At 52.5% G+C, this 26,761-nt stretch overlaps 1 protein-coding gene across 1 annotated transcript in view; it reads right to left on the bottom strand.

Annotated features, from left to right (window-relative positions):
* KIAA2026 (KIAA2026 ortholog) overlaps positions 1 to 21,419 on the bottom strand; it is a 70,675-nt gene extending 49,256 nt beyond the window's left edge. The window contains exon 1 of the mRNA XM_029054661.2: positions 20,513 to 21,419. Coding sequence (XP_028910494.1) covers positions 20,513 to 21,084 — 572 coding nt within the window. The 5' untranslated portion in view covers positions 21,085 to 21,419. The remainder of the gene's footprint in view (positions 1 to 20,512) is intronic.
* Positions 21,420 to 26,761: the final 5,342 nt, after the last annotated feature.

The following is a 26,761-nucleotide window of genomic DNA, read 5'->3' as shown; positions in this document are numbered from 1 at the left end:
CTTGGAGCCATCTCAGGAATGAGCTCGGGAATAAGAGAGAGAAAGAGTGTGGTTAGCCTTATATACGGTTTGGTCTTCTTCTACATAGGTTTAACAGGATAGAAGGCAATTCCTGAAGTTTGGGCAATTTAATTTTATCAAGACACTAGGAGAACTGAGGAGCAATTGAGAAGCAACTGAGAAGCAGCATGGCCTAGTGGAAAGAGCCCGGACTATGGGAAGCAGCGTGGCTCAGTGGCAAAAGCCTGGGCTTGGGAGTCAGAGGTCATGGGTTCTAATCCCACCTCTGCCGCTTGCCAGCTGTGTGACTTTGGGCCAGTTATTTAACTTCTCTGTGCCTCAGTTCCCTCATCTGTAAAATGGGGGTGAAGACTGTGAGCCCCACGTGGGACCTGATCACCTTGTATCCCTCCCAGCGCTTAGAACAGTGCTTGGCACATAGTAAACGCTTAACAAATACCACCATTATTATTATTATTAAAATTGTTTAGCTCAGGGTTTAGCTCAGGATGAGGGGTTCCAATCCCGATTTTGCCACTTGTCTGCTGTGTGACCTCGGGGAAATCACTTCAGTTCTCTGCGCCTCAGTTACCTCATCTGGAAAATGGGGGTTAAGACCATAAGCCCCATGTGGACCATGGACCGTGCCCAACCTGATTAACTTGCATCTACACCAGCACTTGGTACCGTGCCTGGCAAATAGCAGGCACTTCACAAATGCCATTAAAAAAGGAGGGAAAGAGGTTTCGAAACACAGTGCCGAGAGTACAGAGGTTGGAGATACTGAGGTGCCACACTGAGTATTTAGAGAAGCTGCCTAAACTCCAGGTTGTCTTCATTTTGGTACAGGGAGACCCTAATTAGCTGTCCAAAGCTATAGGAGCCCAAGTGATTGCATTTTTTGAAAATCCATTCTGGCTTCTGAAAAACAGGAAAGCTCGAAAATGCAAAGCAGAATCTGGCTTTTGATGCTTCAGCGATAACAAGGGTGCAAACTAACTACGAATCCAAAGACCAAACTATCTCGTCACAGTTCCCCCAAAATGGATTTGATCTATAAGACTGACAAATCTTCTCCCACACTCTACCTTCCCTCAAATAAGAAGAGAGACAGCTACTCTCCTGCCCCAATCCACCTTCTGGCAGATGTTACATTCTAACAATACACCAACATCCTTAATTAAATTCACATTTGTTATTCTATGCAAGGCTAGAATTTGATAAAAGCCTCCTGAAATTACAGGCAATTCCCTGGCAGGTGTGATTGCTCTGATGTCTTATCTGACCTCCATCTGACAGTTAGGTGGAGGTGGGGTTTAGGAGGAAAGATGAGGACTCGTTAGGGCATGTTGAGCTTGAGGCACCAGCTGGACATCAAAGTGGAGATGTCCTGGAGGCAACAGGAACTGTGGGATTGTTGGGGGGATGAGAAGGGGTAGATTTACCCAAGTTCACACACAACAGGCCAGGCAGAGATGGAATTAGAACCCAGGTCCCCCAAACTCCCAGTTCCACGCTCTTCTTTCCATAAAGACATGCTTGCTGTCTCCTACTTCCACTAGTAGTCTACTTTTATTTCGCCCCTCCATCAGCAACCTGGTATTCTTTTCTTATGCTCTAGATTCTCTGTTATCTTACATGATTCTGATCCATCACTCAATCTTACCTTCCATTTGTACGGTACACTTATTAAAGTTGGCATTTTCAAATCGAACAAAGAGATGCACGATGGCAATATCCTAGAGTAATAGTCTTTGCGTACTAGGGACGCACCGAGTGTTTCAGCAACGTCGTCGCATTTTTTCTTCGAAAAAGAACTCTGCAGCAAGAAGAGGGCAAATGGAAAACGGAGGCACAAAGAGGTTCAGTGACTTTCCCTGAGAGTCAGAGCTAGAAAGCGATAAAACCACAAGGAAGAGAACTCCAGCCCTTCGCTCATGTCACTGGCACCACTACAGAACCAAGGAAAAGAAAGCTTCATTTATTAGGACGATCTATGCTGAAACCTAAGAAAATGTGTATATTGCTGTGATTAGATTTATCATAAAAACAATCAATGGCATTTACTGAGTGCTTACTTTGGGCACGACCCTGTACTAAGAGCTTGGGAGAGTAGAGCAGAGTTGGTGTACACTATCCCTGCTCACAAGGAGGTTACGAAGTGATCATTCAACAGAATTTTGCACTGGTTACCACTTTCTCCTCTACAAATTGGGCAGGGTGTCACAAGCCTTGATATCTGGATCACAGATATTAGCTACTTACATGTAAAATCTCAGGTTTTTTTTCACTGAGTGAAGGATTCTCTGTCGACTAACCTTCTAAAACTAGACAGGGTGTCCAAAATGAAAACGGCACATGGAAAAGTTTACTAAAAATTACCCAAAACTATCACTACTTCTTGCATGCACTGGGGCTGCACAGACTATCAAAAACTGGAGGTAAAGGGACTGAATATTAATAATGGTATTTGTTAAGCACCAAACACTGTTCTAAACCCTGGGGTAGATACAAAGTAATCAGGTTGGACGCCGTCACTGTCCCGCATGGGGCTCACATTGCCATTTCACAGGTGAAGTAACAAGCAAGGAAAAGCAAAGTGACGTCCCCAAGGTCACACAGCAGACATGTGGCGGAGCCAGGATTAGAACCTATGTCCTCTGACTTCCAGGCCCGTGCTCTTTCCACTAGGCCACACCGCTTCCCGTGTATTATAAACCAATCTTCATATGTTTGCCAAACCTCCCTGCACCCTTTCAGATTATTTGGAATATTTTGGGGGGGGTGGAAGGGAGAAAGGGACAGGACTGGCTTTAGGTCAGCGGGGTGGAAAGCTCCACCCCCACACCTCCTACTGCCCACCTCCAGGTGCAGATAGGGTGGGGGCTGAGCAGGAGAAGTTCGGTCTTTTGAAGCGAGCTAAATAAGGGCCAGCAGGCCTGGTTTCCGTTCGCGAAGACTCAGCCCAAACCGCTGCATTTGGTTAATGATTTCTTTACCATTATTACAGTATTTACTGAGCGCTTGCTATGTGCCGAGCATTGTTCTAAGTACTGAGGTAGATACGAGGTAATCAGGTTGTCCCACGTGGGGCTCACAGCCTTAATCCCCATTTTACGGATGAGATCACTGAGGCACAGCCAAGTTAAGTGACTAGCCCAAGGTCACACAGCTGATAAGGGGGGGGGAGCCGGGATTAGAACCCACGTCCTCTCACTCCCAAGCCCATGCTGTTGCCACTTGGCCACGCTGCTTCTTTCTCACCAAGCTACAACTGGGATAAAAGGCAAGGTTTGGTGGGTAAATCTGGTTATGAGCACAGTTTGCGGATTGATTTCAATGTCTGTCTCCCCCTATAGACTGTAAGCTCCTGGAAGTCAGGGATCATGCCTACAAACTCTGTTAAAATTGTACTTTCCAAACGCTTACTACAGTGCTCTGCAAACAGTAAGTGCTCAACAAATACCACTGGTCGACGGATTGATTTCAGCCTAAACTCAGAATCTCAGCATTCCCCCTCTAGTGAAAAGAGCAAGAGCCTGGGAGTCAGAGGATCTAGGTTCTAGTCCCGGCTCCACTTTGTGATCCCCATTTTACAGACGAGGAAATGGAGGCACAGAGAAGTGAAGTGGCTTGCCCATGGACACAGAGCAGACTGGTGGCAGAGCCTGGATTAAAACCCAGGTCCTTCTGACTGCCAGGCCCTTGCTCTACCCACTAGGCCATGCTGCTTCTCAAGCTTATCTTCAGGAGCCACAGACACTTTACCGTGCAAACCTCTCTTTCAGAATTCTGGGTTGTGATCCCTCTTTTGGCATTACTAATTAAAGCCTGATTGTTTATCCTGCCCGTTCAGAGGTGCCCTTCGATCATGGCTCCTGAGGCCCAGTGCAGCCACTGGTGGCTGGTGGACCCCCCACGTGTCCGGGATGAGGTTGGATTTGAGGTGGTCAACAATTTTAGTTCTAGATGGAACAACCCTGAATTCACTCCGGGGAAATTTCCCCTATGGATCCTAACAGTAAAGCCCGAAGAAAGCCATTAAATGCTGGGTCTCCTCGGTGATTACGTTTCATATGACACAGAGACAAGTCTCTCAAATCAAGCGTAATTTTTGAGCGCTTACTGTGTGCAGAGCACTTTACTAAGTGTTTGCGAGAGTACAATATAACAGAGTTGGTAGACACGTTCCCTGCCCACGTCGGGTTTACAAGAACTTCCTAGCAGGGTATTTTTTGAAAGTGAGACGTGCCCGCTAATATGAAGTTAGAGAAGAAGCGTGGCTCAGTGGAAAGCGCCCGGGCTTGGAAGTCAGAGGTCATGGGTTCGAATGCCGGCTCTGCCACTTGTCAGCTGTGTGACTGTGGGCAAGTCACTTAACTTCTCTGTGCCTCAGTTACCTCATCTGTAAAATGGGGATTAACTCTGAGCCTCACATGGGACAACCTGATGACTCTGTATCTACCCCAGCACTTAGAACAGTGCTCTGCACAGAGTAAGCGCTTAACAGATACCAACATTATTATTAAGTTATTAAAATAAGTTCATTTCCAATTCCTCCAGCAATCTCAACCAAACAATTTTAAGCAAAATTACACTCGGTTTTTATTTTACTGAGCACTACAGGATGCCTACCACTGGTAGAAACACCAGAACTTCCCTTTTTCTTATTAAATCAGGACTTGAACAATCAAATTCAATTTAAGGGAAAACAGGAGAGGGAAAAAAGTAACATTGGCTTTCTTCTCTCCATAAGAAATCTCATCTGTCCCAAGGGTACCGAGCAAAGTAAAACTTTTAGTGACAGTTCATGATGTCCTCCCACAAGGATGAATTCTCCCTCCCGTCGACGTTCTCGTCGCCTTCGTTAGTATTCTGTAACTTTCAGTCCAGCAAAAACTGTTTCGAACATTAAAGCTGCGTTCTTGGAAAATACCAGGTTAAGCAAAACGAGTCACTCAGTGAATGCAAATGAAAGGGTTGGGATGCAATCTTGGAATTTCCATAATTAAAAAAAATGATTGTTCAAGTATATTTACATCATTTAAACTTTTAGAAAAAACACACTGTTCAAACCAGTATTTAAAAACAGAATAAAAATAAGGCGCTTTATTAACAACTTTAATAACCAACTTAACTTTCTTAACATTTGAACACTGTCTAGGAACACTACGGTAGAGAGTAGATTTCAGCTCGAGAAGCAGAGGAGCCTAGTGGTCGGAGCACAGGCCTGGGATTTGGATGACCTGGACTCTAATCCCGCCTCTGCCACTTGGCCTGCTGGGGAACCTTGGGCAAGTCACAGCTGCTCTGTGCCTCAAGCTTTCTTATCTGCAAAATGGGGATTCGCTGTTCTTCCCTCCCTCTTAGACTGGGGGCCTGATTTTTTTTTTAATATACATAGTTTTTTACGGTATATGCTAACCACTCACTCTGTGCCCGGCACTCTACTGAGCGCTGGGGTAGATTTAAGATAATCAGGTTGGACACGGTCTCCGCCCTACGCGGGGCTCACAGTCGTAATCCCCGTTTTACAGATGAGGTCACTGAGGCACAGAGAAGTTAAGTGACTTGCTCAAGGTCACACACGGTAGACTTGAGGTAAAGGCGGCACTAGAACCCAGGCCTGTGCTCTTTCCACTAAGCTAAGCTGCTTCTCTTGTACCTACCCCAGCGCTTAGTACAGTGCTTGGCACAGAGTGAGCACTTGACAAATACCACTGTCAACATTATCTTCTCTTCTATATGGCTCAGCTGAGTTCTGCTTAATAAACAGAACAGTGCTGTACTATACTGAAAAGGTTTTTTCCACTCAATGCCTACAGACCTGTTCCCGCATTCCCCATTCATCGGCTGCTGCCTAGCTCCCCTGAAACTTCTACCACACCATCTGGCACCAAAACAGGGCAGTCGGTGAGAGATACAGAGGGCAGAGCACTGTTAGAGGATGGGTAGGCCAAAAATTATTCATATGCTTGGGTCTCTGATGCTATCTTTAGACTCAGAGACATTACTCAACAAGGGCATCTATCTCCCTCTCAAGACCGTAAGCTCACTGTGGGCAGGGAAGGCGTCTACCGACTCTGCTGTATTGTAGCCTCCCAAAGCCCTCCCCGATCAATACCACTGATCGAGTCCTCGTGCTATTAACGATACGGATGGATGTTGAGCAAGAGGTGCCAAATTGGGTTGGGGCATCAGAAGACCGAGCATCAGTGAGTCAAGACTTGGCGGGGACTGGAGAAAAAAAGGCAGGGAGAGGGAAGAGTCAATCGATCAATCGTTTTGATTGAGCCCTTACTGGGTGCAGAGCACGCCGTCCCCTCCCCGCACTCCCGGCACCCCATGCTCGGCCAAGTGCGGCCTGTGAAACCCCGACTAAATCTCCCAAGTGCTCTGCACCCAGTAAGGGCACAACCATATAACAGAGTTGGGGGAAATGTTCCCTGCCCGCAACGAGCTTACAGTCTAGAGGGGGAAACAGACATGAATATAAATAATCACGTCTACCCACGCAAGGGCTACGGGGCCGAGGGAGGGGTGAATAAAGGGAGCGAATCAAAGTGCCAGGACGACGCAGAAGGGAGTGGGAGGAGAGGAAATGAGGGTTTAGTCAGGGAAGGCGTCTCGGAGGAGATGTGCCTTCAATAAGGTCACGTAACTAGAAGGAAGGGAAAGGGAGGTAAAGATTGAAGGGGCAGGAAAAAGCCAAAGAGAAGGGGAAGAGGGAAGAAGAGAGGGAAAAGGTGAGAAGGGAGTGAGAAGGAGGTGTGAGGGTGGGGAGGACTGAGACTCACCACCACCACCACCACCTAGTTTTTCACCTGAAGGCCAAGCCCCCTGGGCTGGGCCAGAGGCTCTCCTCCACCCTTCCCCGGCCTCAGAGTCCCGTGAAGAGAAGGCGTCAACCATCTCGCCCCTGGTCCACTCAAGCAGCCTGAGGGATCCTCTAGGGACAAAGCAGGGATTTAAAGTAGCACAGTAGCTCTAAAACTGCAACGAATGGACCTCTCTAGGACCTCTATGCTAACCTTGTGGCTTTCCCCCTCCTCACCTACAGAAAGCCCTCACCCATTAACTCCTCCCTCTTCAGATTTCTTCTTTCACTATCAAGTCTGCTTTAATCTCCTATATCTAAAGCTATCGCTTGATGTTTCTGACCTTTCTAGGAACTGCCTCATCTCACTCCTTCTCTTCACTTCTCAGCTTTTGGGGAAAAAAAATCAAATGTACTCACTGCCTCCACCTCCTCCCAATCAACTCTCCCTTCACTACTCCCCAATCCAAATTCATCCCCTGGATTCCACTAAAACCGCTCCCAACAGGGTGTCCAATGACTACCTCACTGTCAAAGTTAATAACCATAACTCTATTCTTATCCTCCTTGACCTTTCCACTGACGGTCACAGTTGATTTCTACTACGCTTCTCTATATTCAGCTTCCAAGCAACTGACTTGGCCGATGTGCTTTTTATTACTTCCTCCCTTCATGGCCCACAGAGAGCAGAGATACCCCCGGGGCTCTGTACTGAGTCACCTACTTTTCCCTATTTACATCCAATTTCTCAATTACTTCCTCCATTCCTACAACTTGCTACACGGGTACAGAGATATATTCCAGCTCCACTTATCCTCTGCAGACCTCTTCTTGCAATACTTCTCCATCTCACTGTTTTCAGACCACCTCCACTGAATTCATTCTCGACCCCAAAACCTTCACCCAACAAACTCTACGATAAGCCATCATCTTAACCCTATTATTTTTGAATCTACCGTTCGACGCCCCATAGCGTATCACTCTCTTCGCTGCTGGGCTGTGCTCTCTTCGTACGCTGCTCTGCACATACCATCGACCGACCGATTTCAAAACAACCAATTGTGTGAAATGATCTGGTTGTGGATTCTCCCTCAAAAAATGGTCACTGAAATGAACAATGAACAAAAATGTTTCCTAGCTGCCCCCCAAAAAGGCTCTCCCAGGGTCTCAGGTAGTGCCCTGATCAGATCTTTTAACCGCCCAATTTTTTTTTTTAAATGGTATTTCTTAAGTTCTTACTATGTGTCAAACACTGTTCTAAGCACTGGGATAGGTACAAGTTAATTAGGCCAGATACCGCCCCTGCCCGGCATGGAGCTCACGGTCCAAGTAGGAGGAAGAACAGGTATCCCCATTTTACAGTTGGGGAAATTAGGCCACAGTGACTTGCCCAACGTCACACAGCAAGCAATCGGCAGAGCTGGGATCGGAACGCAGGCCCTTCTGACTTCCGGGCCCGTGCTCTCTCCACTGAGGCACAATGCTTCTCAATTTGCCTAGCTATTCTTGGGGGGAAATGAGGATTTTGAAGCTCTTCTGAGATATTTTAACAAGACCGCCTGAATGTTAATAGCCCCCTCACAGAAATCTGTTCCTAGGCACACAGCCGACACTCAGATTCAGATGATAGTGCTACTTCTTTCTTCATCAGATCACCGTTATCTATCCCTTGCTCTAATACAACTCCCATCCTCCCACCCGGCACACCGTGTACGCCATCCACCGTGCCCTCCTTCCCCCACCCCATCCCTGTCCTCCTTTCCCAACACCGCCCCTCATCTCCCTCCCCGCACACCAGCCGTCGGTTCACTCCCATCCAACGGCTCCTAACGTTCACGCCGTCCCCTCCCCCCACTCCCGGCACCCCATGCTCGGCCAAGTGCGGCCTGTGAAACCCCGACTAAATCTCGTCCTTGACCTGCTCCTGACCCAATCGCAGCTCCTCCTCGCCATCGCTGAAACCTGGCTCTCCCCAGATGCCACCGTCTCCCCGGCAGCTCTCTCCCAAGGGGAACCCCATCTTCTCCCACTCCCCAAGACTCACTAGGAAAGGGGGAGGAGTCGCTCTCCTTGCCCCACAACCTTACTTTTGTACAACCCCATGACCCCCCCCATCCCTCTCTTTCTCTTCCTTCGAGGCCCACGCCATCCGCTACTACCACCCCCTCCGATTACCCCTTGCCGCCTCTTTCAGGAACCATTTTGATTCCTTTCTCGCTTTCCTTCTCTCTTCCTCCATCTCTACGCTTGATCCTCCGGGACTTCGGCATCCACATGAATGTTCCTGATGACCTTTCCACTGGCTGCTTTTTCTCACTCCTCAATTCCACCGACCGCTTACTCCACCCCCACCTCTCCCGCTCACCAACTTGGACCCTCACTCGATCTCATCTCTACTCGCTGTACAATCTCTATCCTCACCCACTTAGAAATCCCACTCCCTGACCACAATCTCTCAACCTGCCTTCTTTCCCATACTCCCTTTCCCCATAAATCTGTCCGCCAAAGCTGCGGAGTGCTGCTGGGGGACATCCGGACACGAAACCGACCTCGTCCACCTCAAGCTCATCCTCACCTGCTTTAAATTCTGCCCTCTCTTCCATTCCGCAAGAGCACTCCTCCATCCTTTCTGACTCCCATGGTCACTGCCCATGACAGCTCTTTCAAGACTTTTAACTCCCTCCTCAAAACTCGGCTCCAGCGGCCCCATGTCTTGCCCCTAATGACCTGGCCACTTGGTTGACAGAACTGAAATCACTACGTGTGGTCGCCCTAAAATCTCCCCTGGTCCTCTACAGTCCTTTCTTCTTCCAGCCTCCTCTTTGATTCTCCCAGTCTTCCCAGCAGTATATCAAAAGATTTCCCACCTTCTCTCCGATTCCAAACCCTTTACCTCTGGATCTGACCCCATCCCCGCTCACCTCATCAAAGCAGCTTACCCCTCCCTTCTTCCCTCTCCGACTGCTATATCTTCAACTGCTCGCTTTCCAATGACTCCTTCCCCATTGCTTTCAAGCATGTATCCCCTATCCTAAAAAACCTCTCGCTGAACTCCACAGCTCCCTAGGGTTATCACCCCCATCTCCCGCCTACTATTCCTTTCCAAACTCCTTGAGCTGTCTAAACTTGCCACCTCCACTTTCTCCCCTCCAATGCTCTCTCTCGACCCACTGCAATCTGGCTTTTGCCCCTTCCACTCCACGGACACCGCCTTCTTTAAGGTCCCCAGTGACCTCTTCCTTGCCACATCCAATGGCCACCACCCCATCCTAATCCTCCTCGACCTTGCGGCTACCTCTGACACTGTGGACCAGACCCTTCTCCTGGAAACATTATCTAACCTTGGCTTCACTGACACTGTCCTCTCCTGGTTCTCCGGCCACTCATTCTCAGTCTCTTTTTCGGGCTCCTCCTCTGCCTCCCGCCCTCTAACTGTGGGAGTCCCTCCAGGCTCAGTTCTGGGTCCCCTTCTATTCTCCATCTAAAACCACTCTCTAGGAGAACTCATTCACTCCCACGGTGTGCATGATTCTAAAAGCTACCTCTCCAGCTCTGATCTCTCTCCTTCTCTGCAGCCCCGCATTTCCTCTTGCCTCCGGGACATTTCTACCTGAATGTCCTGCTGACACCTCAAATTTAACATGTCCAAAACACAACTCACCTTCCCATCCGGATATCATCCTCCCCCTGACATTCCTCCCACTGTAGACAGTAACATCATCCTCCCTGTCTCACAAGCCCGTAAGAGCCCCCATATTTAAAGTCCCGAATCCTGCCGGTTCTGCCTCCACGACAGCTCTGGAAACTGCCCTTTTCTCTCCAAACTGCTACTAGGCTGATCCAAGCACTCATCATTTCCCACCTTGTCTATTGCATCAGCCTCCCTGCTGACCTCCCGAGCCTCCTATCTTTCCTCTCTCTGGTTCATAGTCCACTCTGCTGCTTGGATATTTTTCTGCAAAACCATTCAGTCCACAGCCCTCCACCCTTCAGAAGCCTCCGATGTTTGTCCATCCATCTCCTCATTAAACAGAAACTCCACTCCATCAGCTTTAAAGCCTTCAATCGGCTCTCTCCCTCCTACCTAATCTTCCTGATTTCCTGCTACAACCCAGTTGGCACACTTCACAGTAACTGCTAAATAAATACCATTGATTGACTGACGAAAACCGATCTGCAATGGAGATACCAAGGCAGAGACTGAGCTCATCCCACAGTTTAATCTGGTGGATACCCTCTTTTGGAAAACCAGGACAGTGCTTATAAAGTGCTATTTGACAGGATTAAACAGGTACAGAAGATCCTTTCTACAGTGATTAGGCATAGGATTTGTTGCGAGAGAGAGAAAAGCTTAGCTTCATCCTGGAAATTCTGCCAGCCAGTTTAATTGAGGAATTTACTATCTCACGCACTGGGCAAATAACCAACCCTAAGTGAAATCCTGAGCTATTTAACTTTGCATCTGAACAGTGATTCTTGATAAGTACAAATAGCCTCCTATAACCCCACCAATGAATACCAAAAAATGAAAAAAGAACTACATGCTTAAACTGACCAGGAAAGAAAGAAACATCGTTCATGTTGGGTCTTTTCCTAAATCTGTTTGAACTATAGTCTCGAATAACAGTTTTCCATCAAGAACACTGTTTGGAAACAGGTAATACTAGAGATAATTAAAGGGCATTTTCAAGCTCAAAACACAATTAATTTTCAAACTGCTTTTTAGGTCTTCTGTTCCTGGGGTGGAAGCCTATGATAAATTGTGTTCTTTTAATTACATTAAAACAGTTCCAAACATACAATCAGTAAATGTCAGTAGTACTTTAAAGTAATAGCTAAATGGTCTTTCAGGATCATAACTTTGCTTTTCATTAAGAAATCCCGCACCTGGACCTGATATAGAGCCAAGTTCCCCAAATAAGGAGAGGTTGCCTGCCTATGCACCTGCACAGGCAGAGTCTCACTCAGCATATTGAACACAGACAAAATGTCACAATTCAAAAACCATCGCCAGTAGTACCATCCCCAGAGAGCAAGGTGCTTTCCACTGCAAACACCATCTCAACCGGAGTCCTCTGGACATGCTACGAAGAATTTTCTGAAACCCCAATGTGCTCTCACACCACACGCTGAACATCAGACACCGTAAAAGCACAGGGATCAACTTCAAAACTTTTCTGCAGTGTTCGGCGACCTCACTCAACACTAGAAACCATTAACCAACCCAGGTTCTCGCTCCTTGTAAGTGTGACTGCTCTGAAAACTTTATCAAGAGCCGGTTACTCCGCCATATGACAAGCCTGGCTGTGTCAGGATCAGTGGTGCCCTTTCATATGCTTTCCTCATCAGTAGAGGCATAAAGGAATACCGGGTACTAGATTCCATTTTATAACATATATTTTTTATGCTGCTATACTCGAGGACGCAAGGCATCTGGAAGCCAGTGAGAGAACTGACTTCCAATTTTCTGGGAAATTCTTCTCAGTCAACAACACGTCTTCCACAACCTACCTGAACTTCACCCAGCGTGAACCATGTACCGTTCCAATTGCTTTTGCTTAAAAAAAAAAAAAAAGAAGGTATTTGTTCAGCGCTTACTGTGTGCCAGGCACCATACTAAGAGCTGGGGTAGATATAAAATAATCAGGTTGGACACAGCCCAGGTCCCATGTGGGGTTCACAGTCTTAATCCCCATTTTACAGATGCACTAACTGAAGCACAGAGAAGTTAAGTGACTCGCCCCAGGTCACACAGCAGACAAGTGATGGGACCGGAATTAGAACCCAAATCCTTCTGACTCCCAGGCCTGGGTTCTTTCCACGAGGCCATGCTGCTTCTCCTATTTCAAAAAGGGCTTTGAAGACTGGAGAGCCGTGGTCTGGCAGACACAAAGGGAAAGGGAGTTCCAGGCAGAAGGATGGATATGGTGGAGGGGGGGTGGGGAGGGAAGACAGGAAGGAGATGTGGTGAGTAATAATAATTACGGTATTCGTTAAGCGCTTACTATGTGCCAGGGACCAAGTCGGTTTGGCTTGAGAGGCATAAAGAGAGCAAACTGACTGCAGCGGGAGAAGAGTAAAGACAAGTAAAGGGAGATGGAGCTGACTGAACGCCTTCAAGCTGATCAACCAAACGATTGTGTTTATTGAGCACTTACTGTGGACAGAGCACTGTACTAAGCGCTTGGGACAGTACGCTATAACTGGGTTGGTAAACGTGTTCCCTGCCCACAAGGAGCTTATTTTACAGCCTAGAGGCGCTTGTTCCTCAAGACTCCTCCCAGAGGGCAAGTTATTTTTACCTAACATAGCAACCACTCACCTGATGCCCCAGGCTGGAGCTCGGCCAATTCCAGGGCCAAGGGCTAGAACGTGTCATAAAAGCCTCCGAACTAAGAAGTAAAGGGCTTGTCAGCAGCAGGCTGGAAGCCGACAGGTCGAATCGTCAGGGGCTGGAAGGGGAAGAGAGCCCGCCCTCCTTTTGGAAGGGGAAGAAGTCAGCAGCTGGCTGAGCCCCAGGACAGACCCGTCTGTGGACGAGGGGACCGGAGTAGAAACTGCTCAGCAGCATTTCAGGGGGTCGGACCCCAGGCTCCAAGTAGGGTGGGGTATTAGACTAGGGCAAGTCGACGTTTATTCAGGGAGCTGGTTTAAGATCCCACCCGGCCAAGGCACCTTTATCGTCGTCGACGACGACACGTAAATTCCGGTGACGGGTTCCTAACCCGACGGAACGCCCGTGCGTTCTGAACCTGGTGAGTTTCGCCCCTCTGGAGAGCCGTGCCATCGCGGGGAGGGAACTGGGCATTAGGAGGTCCCTCCCGACGGCCGCTGGCAGCCCCACAGGGGGCAGGGCCAATTAGTTAAACTCCCAGTGCTCTGGGCGACAGCAGTCGCGATCTTAATCGGGTGGGTGGGTGGGGAAGGCAGCAAACTCGCGGGGTATTCTTAGGATGCACTGGGTAGGAAGGAGCCCCCAGAGGGTCCCTGCAATGGCTGTAAATAGCTATTTACAAATAGTAAGTGGGAGTGGAGCCTCACAGGTAGACCTCTAACACGTCCAAATATGGAGAAATGAAAAGTGAAAGGACTTTTGCCAGTTACCTCTGACTGTGGCACCTCAGAAATAGACTGAGAAACATCTAGGGTGAGAGCTAATAATTATCTTTAAACGGAGAAGGTCTGTGAGACCCCATCTTTCTCTTTCGGAGACTGAAAGGAGCTGACGATTAAGAGTGTCTTCTGCTTGATTTGGGGAGGGGTGGGTAACCCCTGAAAGGTTTTATGGAGTGGGGAGATGGGCGCCAAACAGTGATTTAGAAAAACGATCGAGGCAGCAGAGTGACGTGGGGGCCGGACAGGGGAGGGAATGAAGGCAGGGAGGTCTGTGAGGAGGAGAAGGATGTAGTAGTCTAGTCAGGAAAAGACAAGCGCTTCAACCAGCACGACGGCAGCTCGGATGATAATACTAATGACGACTGTGGTATCGGTTAAGCGCTTACTATGTGCCAGGCACTGTTTTAAGCGCTGGGGTAGATACAAGGTGATTGGGTCGGACACAGTCCCCGTCCCACATGGGGCTCGCGGCCCTCATCCCCACTTTACAGGTGAGGTGACCGAGCCACAGGGAAGCCAAGTGACCTGCCCAAGGTTGCACGGCAGGCGAGGGGTGGAGTGGGGATTAGAACCCAAGTCCTTCTGACTCTCAGGCCTGTGCTCTATCCACTACGCCACGCTGCTTAGGGGCAGATCCTGGAGGTGCTGAAAAGGGAGAACCGACGGGATTTGGTAATCGACCAAATTACGCTAGCTGAGAGAGAGCAAGGAGTCGAGGATAATGGCCAAGGTTACTATCTAGAGTGATAAAGGGGACGGTATCGCCGTTCACTCTGAGGGCAAGTGAAGTGGACGAGATGATTTGGTAGGGAAAAGGAGTTCAGTTTTGGACACGCTGAAGCCTAAAGTTCCGGGGGGGTGGGGACCGAGTGGGGTGGTCTGAGAGAGAGGGGAGCGATCCTAGACAATTGTCGTGGGGGCAGGAGGTGATGCAAGACTGCAGGGAAGGAGAGAGGTCAGGAGGTCAGGGGTAGCAGAGCAGACTTGGGAGGAGGACACAGAAGTAGCGGTCAGAGCCAAGGGAGCGGATAAACCGCCCAAGGGAGCGAGGGTAAATTGAGCCGAGAAAGAGGACTATGACCGAGCCACGAGGGTCAGCAAGCCGAGGAGTGGGAGGCAGAGAAAGAGTTGGTGAAAGCAACGGAGGAGGATCGGCCGGCGAGGCCGGAGGAAAACAAGAAAAGGAATGCGTCGGAGAAACCGAGGCCGGCGCCTCCGGGAGAAACGGGTCGTCCGCAGAGTCCAAGGAGGATCGGGACAGAGTCTGTTAGATTTGGCAAGGTGATCTTGGAGTAGTCTAGGGAAAGCAGCAGGAACTGAACTGTAGAGGGTCCGGGAGCGACTGGGGGAGAGTAAGTGGAGGCAGGGAGGGGGTGAAGCCTTAAGCAAATCACGTAATCTCTATTTCTCAGATTACCTATCTTTTGTAAGGTATAAAAGGATCGACTTTCAAATCGATGAGCCACCCCGTCATTACCGCTTAATGCGCAAACATCAATCTCATAGAGGTATTTTTAAAGATTGCAGCTTTCAATTACACACTATGCTAATTGCTGAATACCACTTAGGTGTTTATCGGTGTTATTCTGAGGCACCCATATTTACAGCTCACTTTCAATTACTTCCCTAATAACAATAATAATTACTGTGGCATTTAAGCGCTTACTCTGCACCCAGAACCGTACAGAGGGCTGGGGGAGACACGAGTAAATCAAGTCGGACACAGTCCCTGTCCCACGCTGAGCTCACGATCTCGGTAGGAGGGAGAACATCCCCATTTCTCAGATGAGGAAGCTGAGGCCTAGAGAAGTTAAATGACTTGCCCCAAGACACAAAAAAGGCAAAAGCCAGGATGAGAACCCAGGTCCAGGCCCTCTAATTCCCAGACTGGTATTCTTTCCGGTAACCCATGCTGCTTCTCCGATGAGGTCACGTCTACACCTCTTTAGGCTCTGACACGTATCACTGCAAATTAAAAAAAAAAAAAAAAAGTCAACATTGCCAATCGTCTGTCCATTTCACTGGCACCTTGTATGTTTGGTCCAATATCCTCTAGCTTTCTTCCTTTCTCCGAGCATTCATGAGCTTCAGAGGCAAAACATCCGTGACCTTAAAACCTCGGACGTCGACTGACGGAGTAAGAGTAATCACTCTCTGCCTCCAAAGCCAAAGGTGGAGTTACTGTCTGCCTCCTATATCCTTAGATATCATATAAATGCAATCTGCCATAAATCTCAAAGAGCTATACAAATCAGTGTAAAACTATTGGGTGTGGCCACTTCCGGTCAAGCAAATAATCCAAAAAGTAAAACAGTATGACATTTTGTGTGTATAACATCCTAAGTGCAATTGTTGAGAAGCGGCACGGCCTAGCGGATAGCACCCGGGAATCAGAAGGACCCGGGTTCTAATCCCAGCTCTGCCACTTGTCCGCTGCGTAATCTCGAGCAGGTTACTTAACTTCTCTGGGCCTCGGTTACCCCGTCTGTAAAACGGGGATTAAGACCGTGAGCCCCACGTGGGACACGGACTGTGTCCAACTCGATAAGCTTGTATCTAATCCCAGCGCTCACTGTGGTGGGCATGCCTGGCACGTACTGAACGCTTAACAAATACTATTTTAAAAAAAAAGGTCAAATTTGACATTTATCCACCTGTAAAACGGTACTACTCTGTCCCCAACTCGGACCCAAAGGGGATACTGTGGAGACGAAAGAGAAAGTATATACTCTCTAGCCTCCTCGGAAGAAAAAGGCGTCTTTCGAAAGTGTCGAGCCCGACCGTCCCAGTGTTTAAACACACTCTGCGGTAGGAAATTAGGAACGGCACACACAACAATGAACTAAATAATCCCCTAGTGGTTGGAAACGAATCACGTGTCTCCCAGAGTGCCTAATTCACCAGCACAAGCGCCAGGTCTCCACATGCTAGTTTTGTGTGTGTGTGTGGTTTTTTGGGGTTTTTTTAATGTTTCGAAGGACCTCATCTTCAAAAGCAGAAGGTGTTGTCCTGGAGGATACTGAACCGTAGTTTCCATTCTCCCCTCTGGGCCAGACGCTCACCATGGGCAGCTGACTGCGTCTCCCGACGCCGCTCTATCGTACTCGCCCAAGCGGCTAGTAGAGTGCCCTGCGCACAGGAAGTGCTCAATAAATACCACTGACAGGGGTCTACGCAGGATTCCCTCTTTGCTGAGGTTAGAGCCATCTTTACCTTTCAGAGACGCTGCGACGGCGTCTACGATGTTTTCCTTTCGGCTGGGATCACAAGATGGAGTTTGGAACGTTCGCTCGGCAAAAAGGAGCCCATGGCCACCGAGGTCGCCCACCCCCCACCCCACACCCCCACCTAGGGCCGGGGCCGGGCACCCCGGCCCTCCCCAGGTGGGGCTCACGCGGGCGGGAGCGCCACCTAAAGGGCCGGAGCAGCAGCACACGAAGGGGGGCCGCCGCAAAAAAAAAATCAAGTCACGAAGCCCGCGTTTTACCTAGCGTTTCCTCGCGAGCCGCCCGACCAGTGACAGCAAACTGCGGTCTGCCCACCCTGCTCTACATCTCTGGAGGAGTGAACTTTTCTTCATCGCCGTTCGTCGGCATGGGGACGGGTGCGCCGACGACAGGGGCCAAAGCGCTTCGGTTTCCAGGACCGGCACGGCACCGCCGGACTGTCGCTTATACTTCTGGGTGGATTTCGGAGGACCCCTATCAGTGATCGCCCGACTGCAAACCCGACCCCAGGTGGAGACTGCCGTTCTGAAGAGGGAAAGATTCTCCAGAGGAGAGCGTATCCAGCACCTATCTCTGTCCTTTGCCCGGTAGGATCATCTCGTTATTAAGTACTGCAATACCGACTGCGTACCTGGCCAAATTCAATACACTCTGATCAAACAGAGCCCCGTCTAGCTCAGGGCACACGATCTAATGGGGGAAGACAAACACTGAGAATAACCACAAATTACAAATTTAACAGCCCATAGGGGATTCCATTCCTGATAAACTCTGAGTTGAGGAAAACCTGGGCTAGAATACCGGTTCCCTGTAGACCGGGAGCTCGCTGTGGGCCGGGGATGCGTCCGTTTATCGACGTACTGCTATGCCGTACCCTTTCAAGCACTTAGCACAGTGCCCTGCCCATGGAGGGCGCTCATTAAGTATGACGGTGAATGAAAGTTCCTCGACCAGCACCTCGCGCCTGCACACAACCGTCCCTTCCAGGGTCACGACGCATTCCGTCCGGACGGCCGTACGCTGTCGGGAGAACGGCCCTTAGCTCTTCACCAGCAGCCTAGCCAGAGGACGCAGTCGAGACGCTCGTTACGGCTGAAGCGCGGGTCCTCGGAGGGCGCTGTGCCCAGACCCTTCACCACTCCAGGTCACAGCCTCCGCTTAACGACTTACCTCGGCCCCCTCGGCGTTCCGGACATTCGGTATCCAATCCGCTTAGAGCGCATCAACTCCAGTCGCTGCCCGCTACAGTGCTCGGCACACAGTACGCATTTAACAAGTCCCACCATTGTCATTACCCTAAGGACAGCAATCTCCCGCAGGTTGGGGAGGCGTTGTGGAAGCTGGTCCAGAGGCCGGCTGGAGCCGCCGCGGATCCCCGAGTCCCGGTGGCACGGGGACCGCGGCTTCATTCGCAATGAAACGGCGTACTTCATTTACTTCTTGTTTTTAGATATGCACACACACACACGCACCTGCCTGGTAATTCACCGCGGCATTTGTTAAGCACTTACTATACGCCAGGCACCGCGTACTAAGCACTGGGATAAGCACGAGATCATCGGATCCCACGCGGGGCTCACAGTTCACGAAGGAGAGAGAACGGCTATCGAATCCCCACTCTGCAGACGAGGGAACTGAGGCCCGGAAGGGTTCAGGGATTTGCCCGAGGGCGCAAAGCAGGTACGAGGAGGCGTGGCGATTAGAACCCAGATCTCCCGATTCGCGGGCCGGCGATCTTTCCAACATCGTCTGTTCCCACTCGGACCATCTCGCATCCACCCCAGCGCTTGGCACACGCAAGCAGCGTGGCTCACTGGAAAGAGCACGGGCTTTGGAGTCAGAGGTCATGGGTTCGAACCCCGGCTCTACCACTTGTCAGCTGTGTGACTTTGGGCAAGTCACTTAACTTCTCGGTGCCTCAGTTACCTCATCTGTAAAATGGGGATTAAGACTGTGAGCCCCACGTGGGACAACCTGATTCCCCTGTGTCTAGAACAGTGCTCGGCACATAGTAAGCGCTTAACAAATACCAACATTATTATTATTATTATTAAGCGCTTACCGGATCCCACAATCATTATTACTACCGGAGTAACCGACCTTGGCGAGACAGGGTCCGGGCCCGATCTAACTATCCCGTATCTACCCCGGGCAGGGCGCTCAGCTCGCAGAAAGCTCTCAACGCTACCGACCTCACGACCGGACGGCGCAATCTGTTCTTTAAATCTGACGCGATCCCGTTTCGACGGTATCCCCTCGAGGAGGATCGAGGAAAGGGCATCCGTGACCGACTCTGAATCCCGGTAGATAGCCGAGTGAGACAGGTCCTGGCCGCAGATTAAAATGTTGAAGTGAAACTACTAACCTGCCCCGGCACGGCCCCCTATTCGCTTTCGACTGCATTACTGAATTTCCTCCCACTTAGCATTTCCTTGAGTAACGGGGCCAACGCCATCGGGGCTGGGGGTGGGGACCGGGGGCGGGGGCCCTGCAGCTTCCACGGGAGTCCGTTCGTTCAATCGATCGTATCCACTGAGCGCCGACTGCGTGCGGACCACCGGACCGAGCGCTTGGAAGTACGACCCGGCAACGGACGGGAGGCGATCCCTACCCATCGACGGGCTCCCGGTCTGAGTGGAGGGCGGGAGAGGGTTGGGGGCCCGAGGCGTCAACCGACTGGGACTCCGAGGTCCGCGGTGGGGGCGGTGAGGTCTGTCCCGTGCCCGGCCTCCGAGGCTCCGCAAACCATCCAGAAGGTTGGGAGGGTGGGAAGCCGAGCGACGCCCCGTCGGAGCACCGCTTAGCGAATTCACTCCTTTGACGCTGGCCCGGCGAGTGGGCTCTGACCGCCCCGTGACCGTCGACCGTTCCTTCAAACCGTCTGCCGCTGGAGCCCCTCGTGGGCCGGGGCCCACGTCCGACGGGAGCCCTGTGGCTATTTTACCCCGGCGCACACGGTGCTTACCACGACTCCGCTAAGCGGCGGCGAGGCGACCCTGAGAGGGCAGCCTAGTCCCTTTCCGTGTCAATAACCAACTCCAACTACCTCCGAAGAGTTCGAACCGGCGGCCGTAAAGTGGGGGGGGGGGGTGTCGGTCCTCTTTCGTCCGGACCGCTTTTGGATCATCGTCCGTGTTGGCAGAACGCACTCTCCGGGCGGAGGGTTTAGTGCCGCCTCTCCCACTCGCCTTTCATCCTCTCTTCTCGCGTCCCCCCCCGCCCCCCGCGTTCGCACCGTTCACCGGGCTACCCTCCTCTCCCCGCGCCGCTCCCCCGTCCCCCCCCATTAGAAAACGCCCCACTCCCGGCCCAGCCGGTCGTCGCCATCGGTCGATGGGCCGGCGGCACTCACCGAGAGAGCAGCGCCAGCTTCTGCTCCAGCATCATCTCCAACTTCTGGCCCTGCTTGGAGAGCCAGTGGTCCACCCCGTGCAGCCGGTAGCAGGTCTCCAACATCAACCTGAAATCGGCCACGAACTCCGTGATGCTCCCGTACTGGCCCCGGGAGAACTTCTCCTCCATCTTCAGCAGGCACATACTGAGCCCCGACTGCAGGAGTTCGCGGCTGCCGCCGGCCGGCCCCAACGGCGGCTCCTCGCCGGGACGGCACTTGCCGGGGCCGTCGCCCTCGCCCCTCTCGGCTTGCAAAAAAGGGGCGGTGAGCCCCCGGTGCTTCTCCAGCAGAAACTCGCTGAGGATGCGATAGCCCTGCTGCAGCTCGTAGCTCAGCTCCTCCCGGCCCGCCGCCGCCTCCTTCTGCCGGGGCCGGTCGGAAGGAGCGCCGCACGGTCCCGGCGAGCCCGGGGCCCGAGCCTCCGGCCGCCTGCCCCCGTCCTCCTCCTCTTCCTCCTGCTCCTGCCGCCGCCGCCGCTGCCCGGCCGTGGCCGCCGGCTCCATCCCCCGCTGGGCCTCCGACACGTCCATGCCCCCCTCGCCGGCCCGGCTCTGCGGCCGGGGCCCGCCGCGGCGCTGGCCCGGCGCTCTCAAGCCCCCGCCGGGCAGAGCCCCCTCTTCATGGGCCCGCTCTCACCGGGCCCGCTCGGCGGCAGGGGGGCGGGGTGGGGGTCTCCGACTCCCGACGGGGAGGCCCTCCCCCCGCCCTCGCCGCCGACCGCCAATCTCTCCGTCGTAGTCGCCCGCTCCCGCTTCTTCTTCCCGCCTAACCTACCGCCGGGGCCTGGGCTCTGGCGAACCCTGCCCGCCTCTCCGGCTCCGGGGCTCGCCTTCCCGGCGGGGCCAGGCCGGCCGGGCTGGGCCGCGGCTCCTCCTCCGCGCCACCCCTCCCTCTTTCTCTTCTTCCTCCTCCTCCTCCTCCTCCCGCTCCTCCTCCTCCTCTCCCCTCCGCCCCTTCTACCTGAGGGAGGGAAGGGGGGGAGGGGGAACCCCCCCCCCCCCGACAGGAGGAGGAGGCGCGAGAGGGCCGGCCGATAACTGTCAGAGAGAAGTCCGACTCGGGGGGCAGGGAGGTTAGGGGCAGGGGCCGGGGCCTCTCGGCTGGCTCCTAAGAGGAGCGGGGCAGAGAAAGGAGCGGCGCCGCCATCGGAGCACGCATGCGTAGTCGCTCCGCTCCGATCTCCTCCCCGCCCTCCCCTTCGAGCTTCTCTTCGTCGCCGCCTTCGTCGTCGTCCCGACTCCCCTCGGGCCCCCGAAGCGGTTCGGGCTGCGCAGACCGATGATGTCAACCTCTTTCGGGAGGCGAAGGGGAAGGGAGCGCGCATGCGTAGAGCGGCCCGCTCCGCCGGAGCCTCCGGAGGGGCCGGTGGGAGGCGGCGGGCGGGCCGGCCGGGCGGCCCCGAGCGGGGCTTCTGCCCGCCCCCCTTTTGGGTCGCACCGGGAGGCCGCGGCCCCTTTATCCGCCGACAGCGGACTTCCCCCCGCGGCGTTCACGACGCTCCTCTGACCTCGCTGCCCCCCGCGTTTCGACCTCCCGATCCCCCCGGCCCGAAGAACTGGCACATCGCGTCGAAGATCCTTTCTGAGGGCAACGGCTCAAGGTAGCGGGAATAACGATAACGACGACGACGACGACGACTGGGGTATCCGTTCGGCCCTCACTTCGGACCAGGCGCCGGGGTGGATGGAAGCAGATCGGTTTGGACCCGGGCCCCGTCCCGCGGGGTGGCGGGGCGGGGGGTGGCTCGCGGTCTCGACCCTCGTTCTGCCGACCAGGTGACCGAGGCCCAGAGAAGGGAAGTGAGCGGCCCAAGGTCACACAGCAGACGGGTGGTAGATGCGGACTCCCGGGCCCCTGCTCCCCCGACTGCCGTCGATCGATCGGTGGTGTTCGCTGAGCGCTTCCTATGTGCAGAGCGCCGTGCCGAAGCGCTCGGGAGAGGACGAGGACGACGTTCGTTCATTCATCGTATTTATCGCGCGCTTCCCGGGGGCAGAGCACCGTACTAAGCGCCTGGAAGCCTGCGATAAACAGACGGGTTCCCCGCCCGCGACAGACTCGGCAGGCACGTTCCCTGCCCACGTTGAACTTACGGTCAAGGGGGGGAAGGGTGGGGACGGTCATTCAAACAAATAAATCATTTATAATATATCATTTGAAGATGCGTACACAAGGGCCGTGGGGTCGGAGGTGGGGCGAATAGCAGATGTCCGAAATGTCACGGATCGAAGTGCCCAGACGACTCAGAAGGGAGAGCGAGATGTTGATAATGTTGCTATCTGTTAAACGCTTACTCTGTGCAGAGCACTGTTTTAACCGCGGGGGTGGATGCAGGGTCATCGGGTCGTCCCACGTGAGGCTCGCAGTCTTAATCCCCGTTTTACAGATGAGGGAACCGAGGCGCTGAGAAGTGAAGCGACTTGCCCACAGTCACAGAGCTGACGAGTGGCGGAGCAGGGATTCGAACCCGTGACCTCCGACTCCCAAGCTGGGCTCTTTCCGCTGAGCCACGCTGGGCGAAGAGGGGTTTAATCCGGGAAGGCCACTTGGAGGAGAGGTGATGTTAGTAATGCTTCGGGGGTGGAGAGAGTGGCGGTCTGGTTCCCGTGGAGGGGGAGATCCAGGTTAGGGGGAGGACTTGGGAAAGGGGTCACGAGATCAGGGCGCAGCGAGTCGGCGGGCGCCGGAGGAGCGGAGCGCGCGGGCCGGGCTGTGGTAGGCCATCGGGCAGGTGAAGCAGGATGGGGCGAGCCGATCGGGCGCTTTGAAGCCAACGGTGAGGAGTTACCGTCAGGTAGGTACGTCCCGAAGACAGGAGGAATTGCAAGATTCCAGGGAAGGAGAGAGGTCAGAGCTGGAGATGGAGATTGGGGAATCACCTGCATAGAGACGGCCATTGAAGCCGTGGGAGTGAATGAGTTCGCCAAGGGAGCGGGTGTAGGTGGAGAATGGAAGGACCTAGAACTGAGCCTTGAGGGATCCCTACTGTCTGAGAGTGGGAGGCAGAGGAAGAGCCCGCCAAGGAGACTGAGAAGGAGCGGTCGGAGAGAGAGGAGGAGAATCAGGAGAGGGCCGCGTCAGTGAATCCGAGGTCGGATAAAATTTCGAGATGTGTGGAAGGCTTCCGAGAGGTCTGGGGGGATTAGGATAGAGTAGAGGCCATCACATCTGGCGAGAAGAAGGTCCTTGGTTACCTTAGAGAGGGCTGTTTCTGGGGAGTGAAGGGGGTGGAAGCCAGACCGGAGGGGAACTAGGAGGGAACTGGAGGAGAGGAATTGGAGACAGCAGGTGTGAACAGCTCACTCAAGACGTTTGGAGAGGGAAGGTAGGAAGGAGATGGCACAATAACCAGAGGGAGCCGTGGGGTCAAGGGAGGGCTGTTGTTTTTTTAGGATGGGGTCCCAGAAAAGTATTCAAATCTCCGACTCAATGTGCCGTAGTTTTATTTTTGTGCTTACGTTGTGTTTAAGCTACTCGCGTGCCTCTGTCTCGCCTATCTCACCTCCGTCTCCTTGGCCACATCCTCCCTTTGGCCTGGAACTCCCACTTCACATCCGACAGACTCTCCCCACCCTCAAAACCTGCCTAAAATCACACCTCTTCCAAGAGGCCTTCCTCGATTGAGCGCTTTATTTGCCCTCTCCGCCCTCCCCTCTGTGTCGCCCGTGCATCTGGATCTTTACCCCTTAGGCACTTGATGTTCACCCCAACCTCAGACCCGTAACACGGAGGTACGTGTACTCTGCCGTTCGCCTTCTCCATGATTTATTTTAACATCTGTCTCCTCCACTAGACTCTTAGGTTCTTTGTGGGCAGGATTTGTGTCTACCAATTGGAGTGTATCCTGCTTTCCCAAGCGTTTAGTACAGTGCTCTGCGTGCAGTGAGCGCTCAATAAATGCCGTTGATTGATTGGTCAATAGTGATATTGGTATGTATTGACACCTCCCCGCCCAACCAGGTGCAGTGCGCCGAACAGTTAGGAAAGTACAACAGAAACACAAGGCATGTTCCCAGCCCACAGTGAGTTCACACCCTATCGGGGGAGAGAAACATGAAAATATTTACAAATTGAAATTTCAAAATAAAAAATTAACTGCGTGTATAATAATACAATATATACATAAGTGAGGAGGAAGGGTATTAATAACAGGTGTCGGGTTGATGTGACTCAGGGCGTTGGGAGTTGCTAATCCCAATTTCTCACTTCATCTACAATCGTGTATTTCCTTCTTATCTCCAGACCGTGTCTAATTGACACCTCACTTAACTTTCTCATCACAGTTGACACCACCACCACCATCCTCCATGTCTCTGAAGCCTGAAAACTTCTCATCAGCCTCGATTTTTCCTCTCACTTTCAACTCTCGTATTCACTCTGTCCCTAAATTCTGTCAGTTTTCCCTCCATAACATTTCCAGGATCCCTGCCTTCCTCACCATCCACAAAGGCCACCGCCCGGGTCGAGGTACTTGGCTTCTGCATCAGCCGCCCGGTGGTAACCGTAATAACGATGATGATTATGATAACAGTAATTTTTTAAGCACTTGCTATGTGCCAAGCACGGTATTAAGCGCTGGGGTAGACAGAAGTGAATCAGCGGGACGCAGTCCCCGTCTCACGTGGGACTCGCAATCTAAATCAAGTCTCACTGGACCTTCAGGCTCCGCCCTCCCTTCGCCACGCTGCTGCTCCAGTCATGTGTCTAAACTGTCACTTCACTCGTCTCCCCTCTTTTCAAAAACCTTCGATCAATGGTATGTCCGTCGGGAGCTTACTGTGGGCAGAGAACTGCGTTAAGCGCTTGGGAGATACTATAAGAGTTAGTGGACACAATCCCTGCCCTCAAGGATCCGACGGTCCCTTGGAGAGAAGTCAGTCTGGTTGGAATTTGTTGCCCTCTGAGATCGTTTTCTTCTTCCTCCCTTTAAGCCAAACCCAGAATGAAAGGTCCTAAAGGAGAGAGGTGGGCAGGGACTGAAATATCAACAAGTTGGAGAAGACACTGGAAACCGGGCAAGGCGGTGTCAAAGTAATTGCAATCTGGAGATTTCCCTCCCCGGGGTTGGAGGGTGGTGATAAACATTTCCGTACTGCAGCAGAAAAGCAGGGGTTTTGTTTTGGCTGAGGAAAGAGAAGGAGCAGTCCAGGGGTGTAAGGAGGGGAAAGGTCTTATGCCGTCGAGGCGTTCCCGACCCATGGCGACGCCACGGACACGTCTCTCCCAGAACGCCTGGCTCACCATCTACGCATGGTAAAAACACGCAGGCGGTTTACGATCGCCGCCTTCTGCGCGGTAAACTCGAGCCTCCGCCCTCGACTCTCTCCCGTGCCGCTGCTGCCCAGCACGGGTGAGTTTTGATCTGTAGCTGATTGCCTTCCCCTCGCTAGCCACTGGCCAAGCTAGGAAGGGAATGGGCAGGCCTCTGCCTGACTCTCCCTCCCGTAGCCGAGACTGGTAGAGGACTGACTGCAGACTCTCCAGGTGCGACCCTGAGCGGGGAAGGGAAAGGTAGAGCCCTGCAAAGGCAGGAAGTTTGGGGCCCAGCTCAATCCCAACGAGAAGCAGCGTGGCCTGGTGGGTAGAGCCCGGGCCTGGGAGTCAGAAGGACCTGGCTTCTAATCCCAGTTTTGCCACTTGTCTTTTGTGTGACCTTGGGCAAGTCACTTCACTCCGCGCCTCAGTTACCTCACCTCTAAGACTGTGAGCCCCATGTGGGACGTGGACTGTGTCCAACCTGATTAGCTCGTACCTACCCCAGCGCTTAGTACGGTGCCTGGCACACGGAGAAGCAGCGTGGCTCAGTGGAGAGAGCCCGGGCTTTGGAGTCAGAGGTCATGGGTTCGAATTCCGGCTCTGCAACCTGTCAGCTGTGTGACTGTGGGCAAGTCACTTCACTTCTCTGGGCCTCAGTTCCCTCATCTGTAAAATGGGGATTAAGACCGTGAGCCTCACATGGGACAACCTGATTACCCTGCATCTCCCCCAGCGCTTAGAACGGTGCTCTGCACATAGTAAGCACTTAACGAATACCAACATTGTTATTATCATTATGGCGAGTGCTTAACAAATACCAGAAAAAAACACCCATCCCAGTCCGTCTCCAACCTTCAAGCGAGCCCGGGCCCAACCAAAATGGGTCCTTCACGTGCACAGTTGCGGCTCCCAAGATAGCTGGGAATTCAGTCGTATCGATCGTTCAGTCAT

This window comes from Ornithorhynchus anatinus, chromosome X5, assembly GCF_004115215.2.
Source record: "Ornithorhynchus anatinus isolate Pmale09 chromosome X5, mOrnAna1.pri.v4, whole genome shotgun sequence".
Taxonomy (NCBI): domain Eukaryota; kingdom Metazoa; phylum Chordata; class Mammalia; order Monotremata; family Ornithorhynchidae; genus Ornithorhynchus; species Ornithorhynchus anatinus.
Note: the sequence above shows the minus strand (reverse complement) of the source record. Positions and strands in the feature narration are given on the sequence as shown.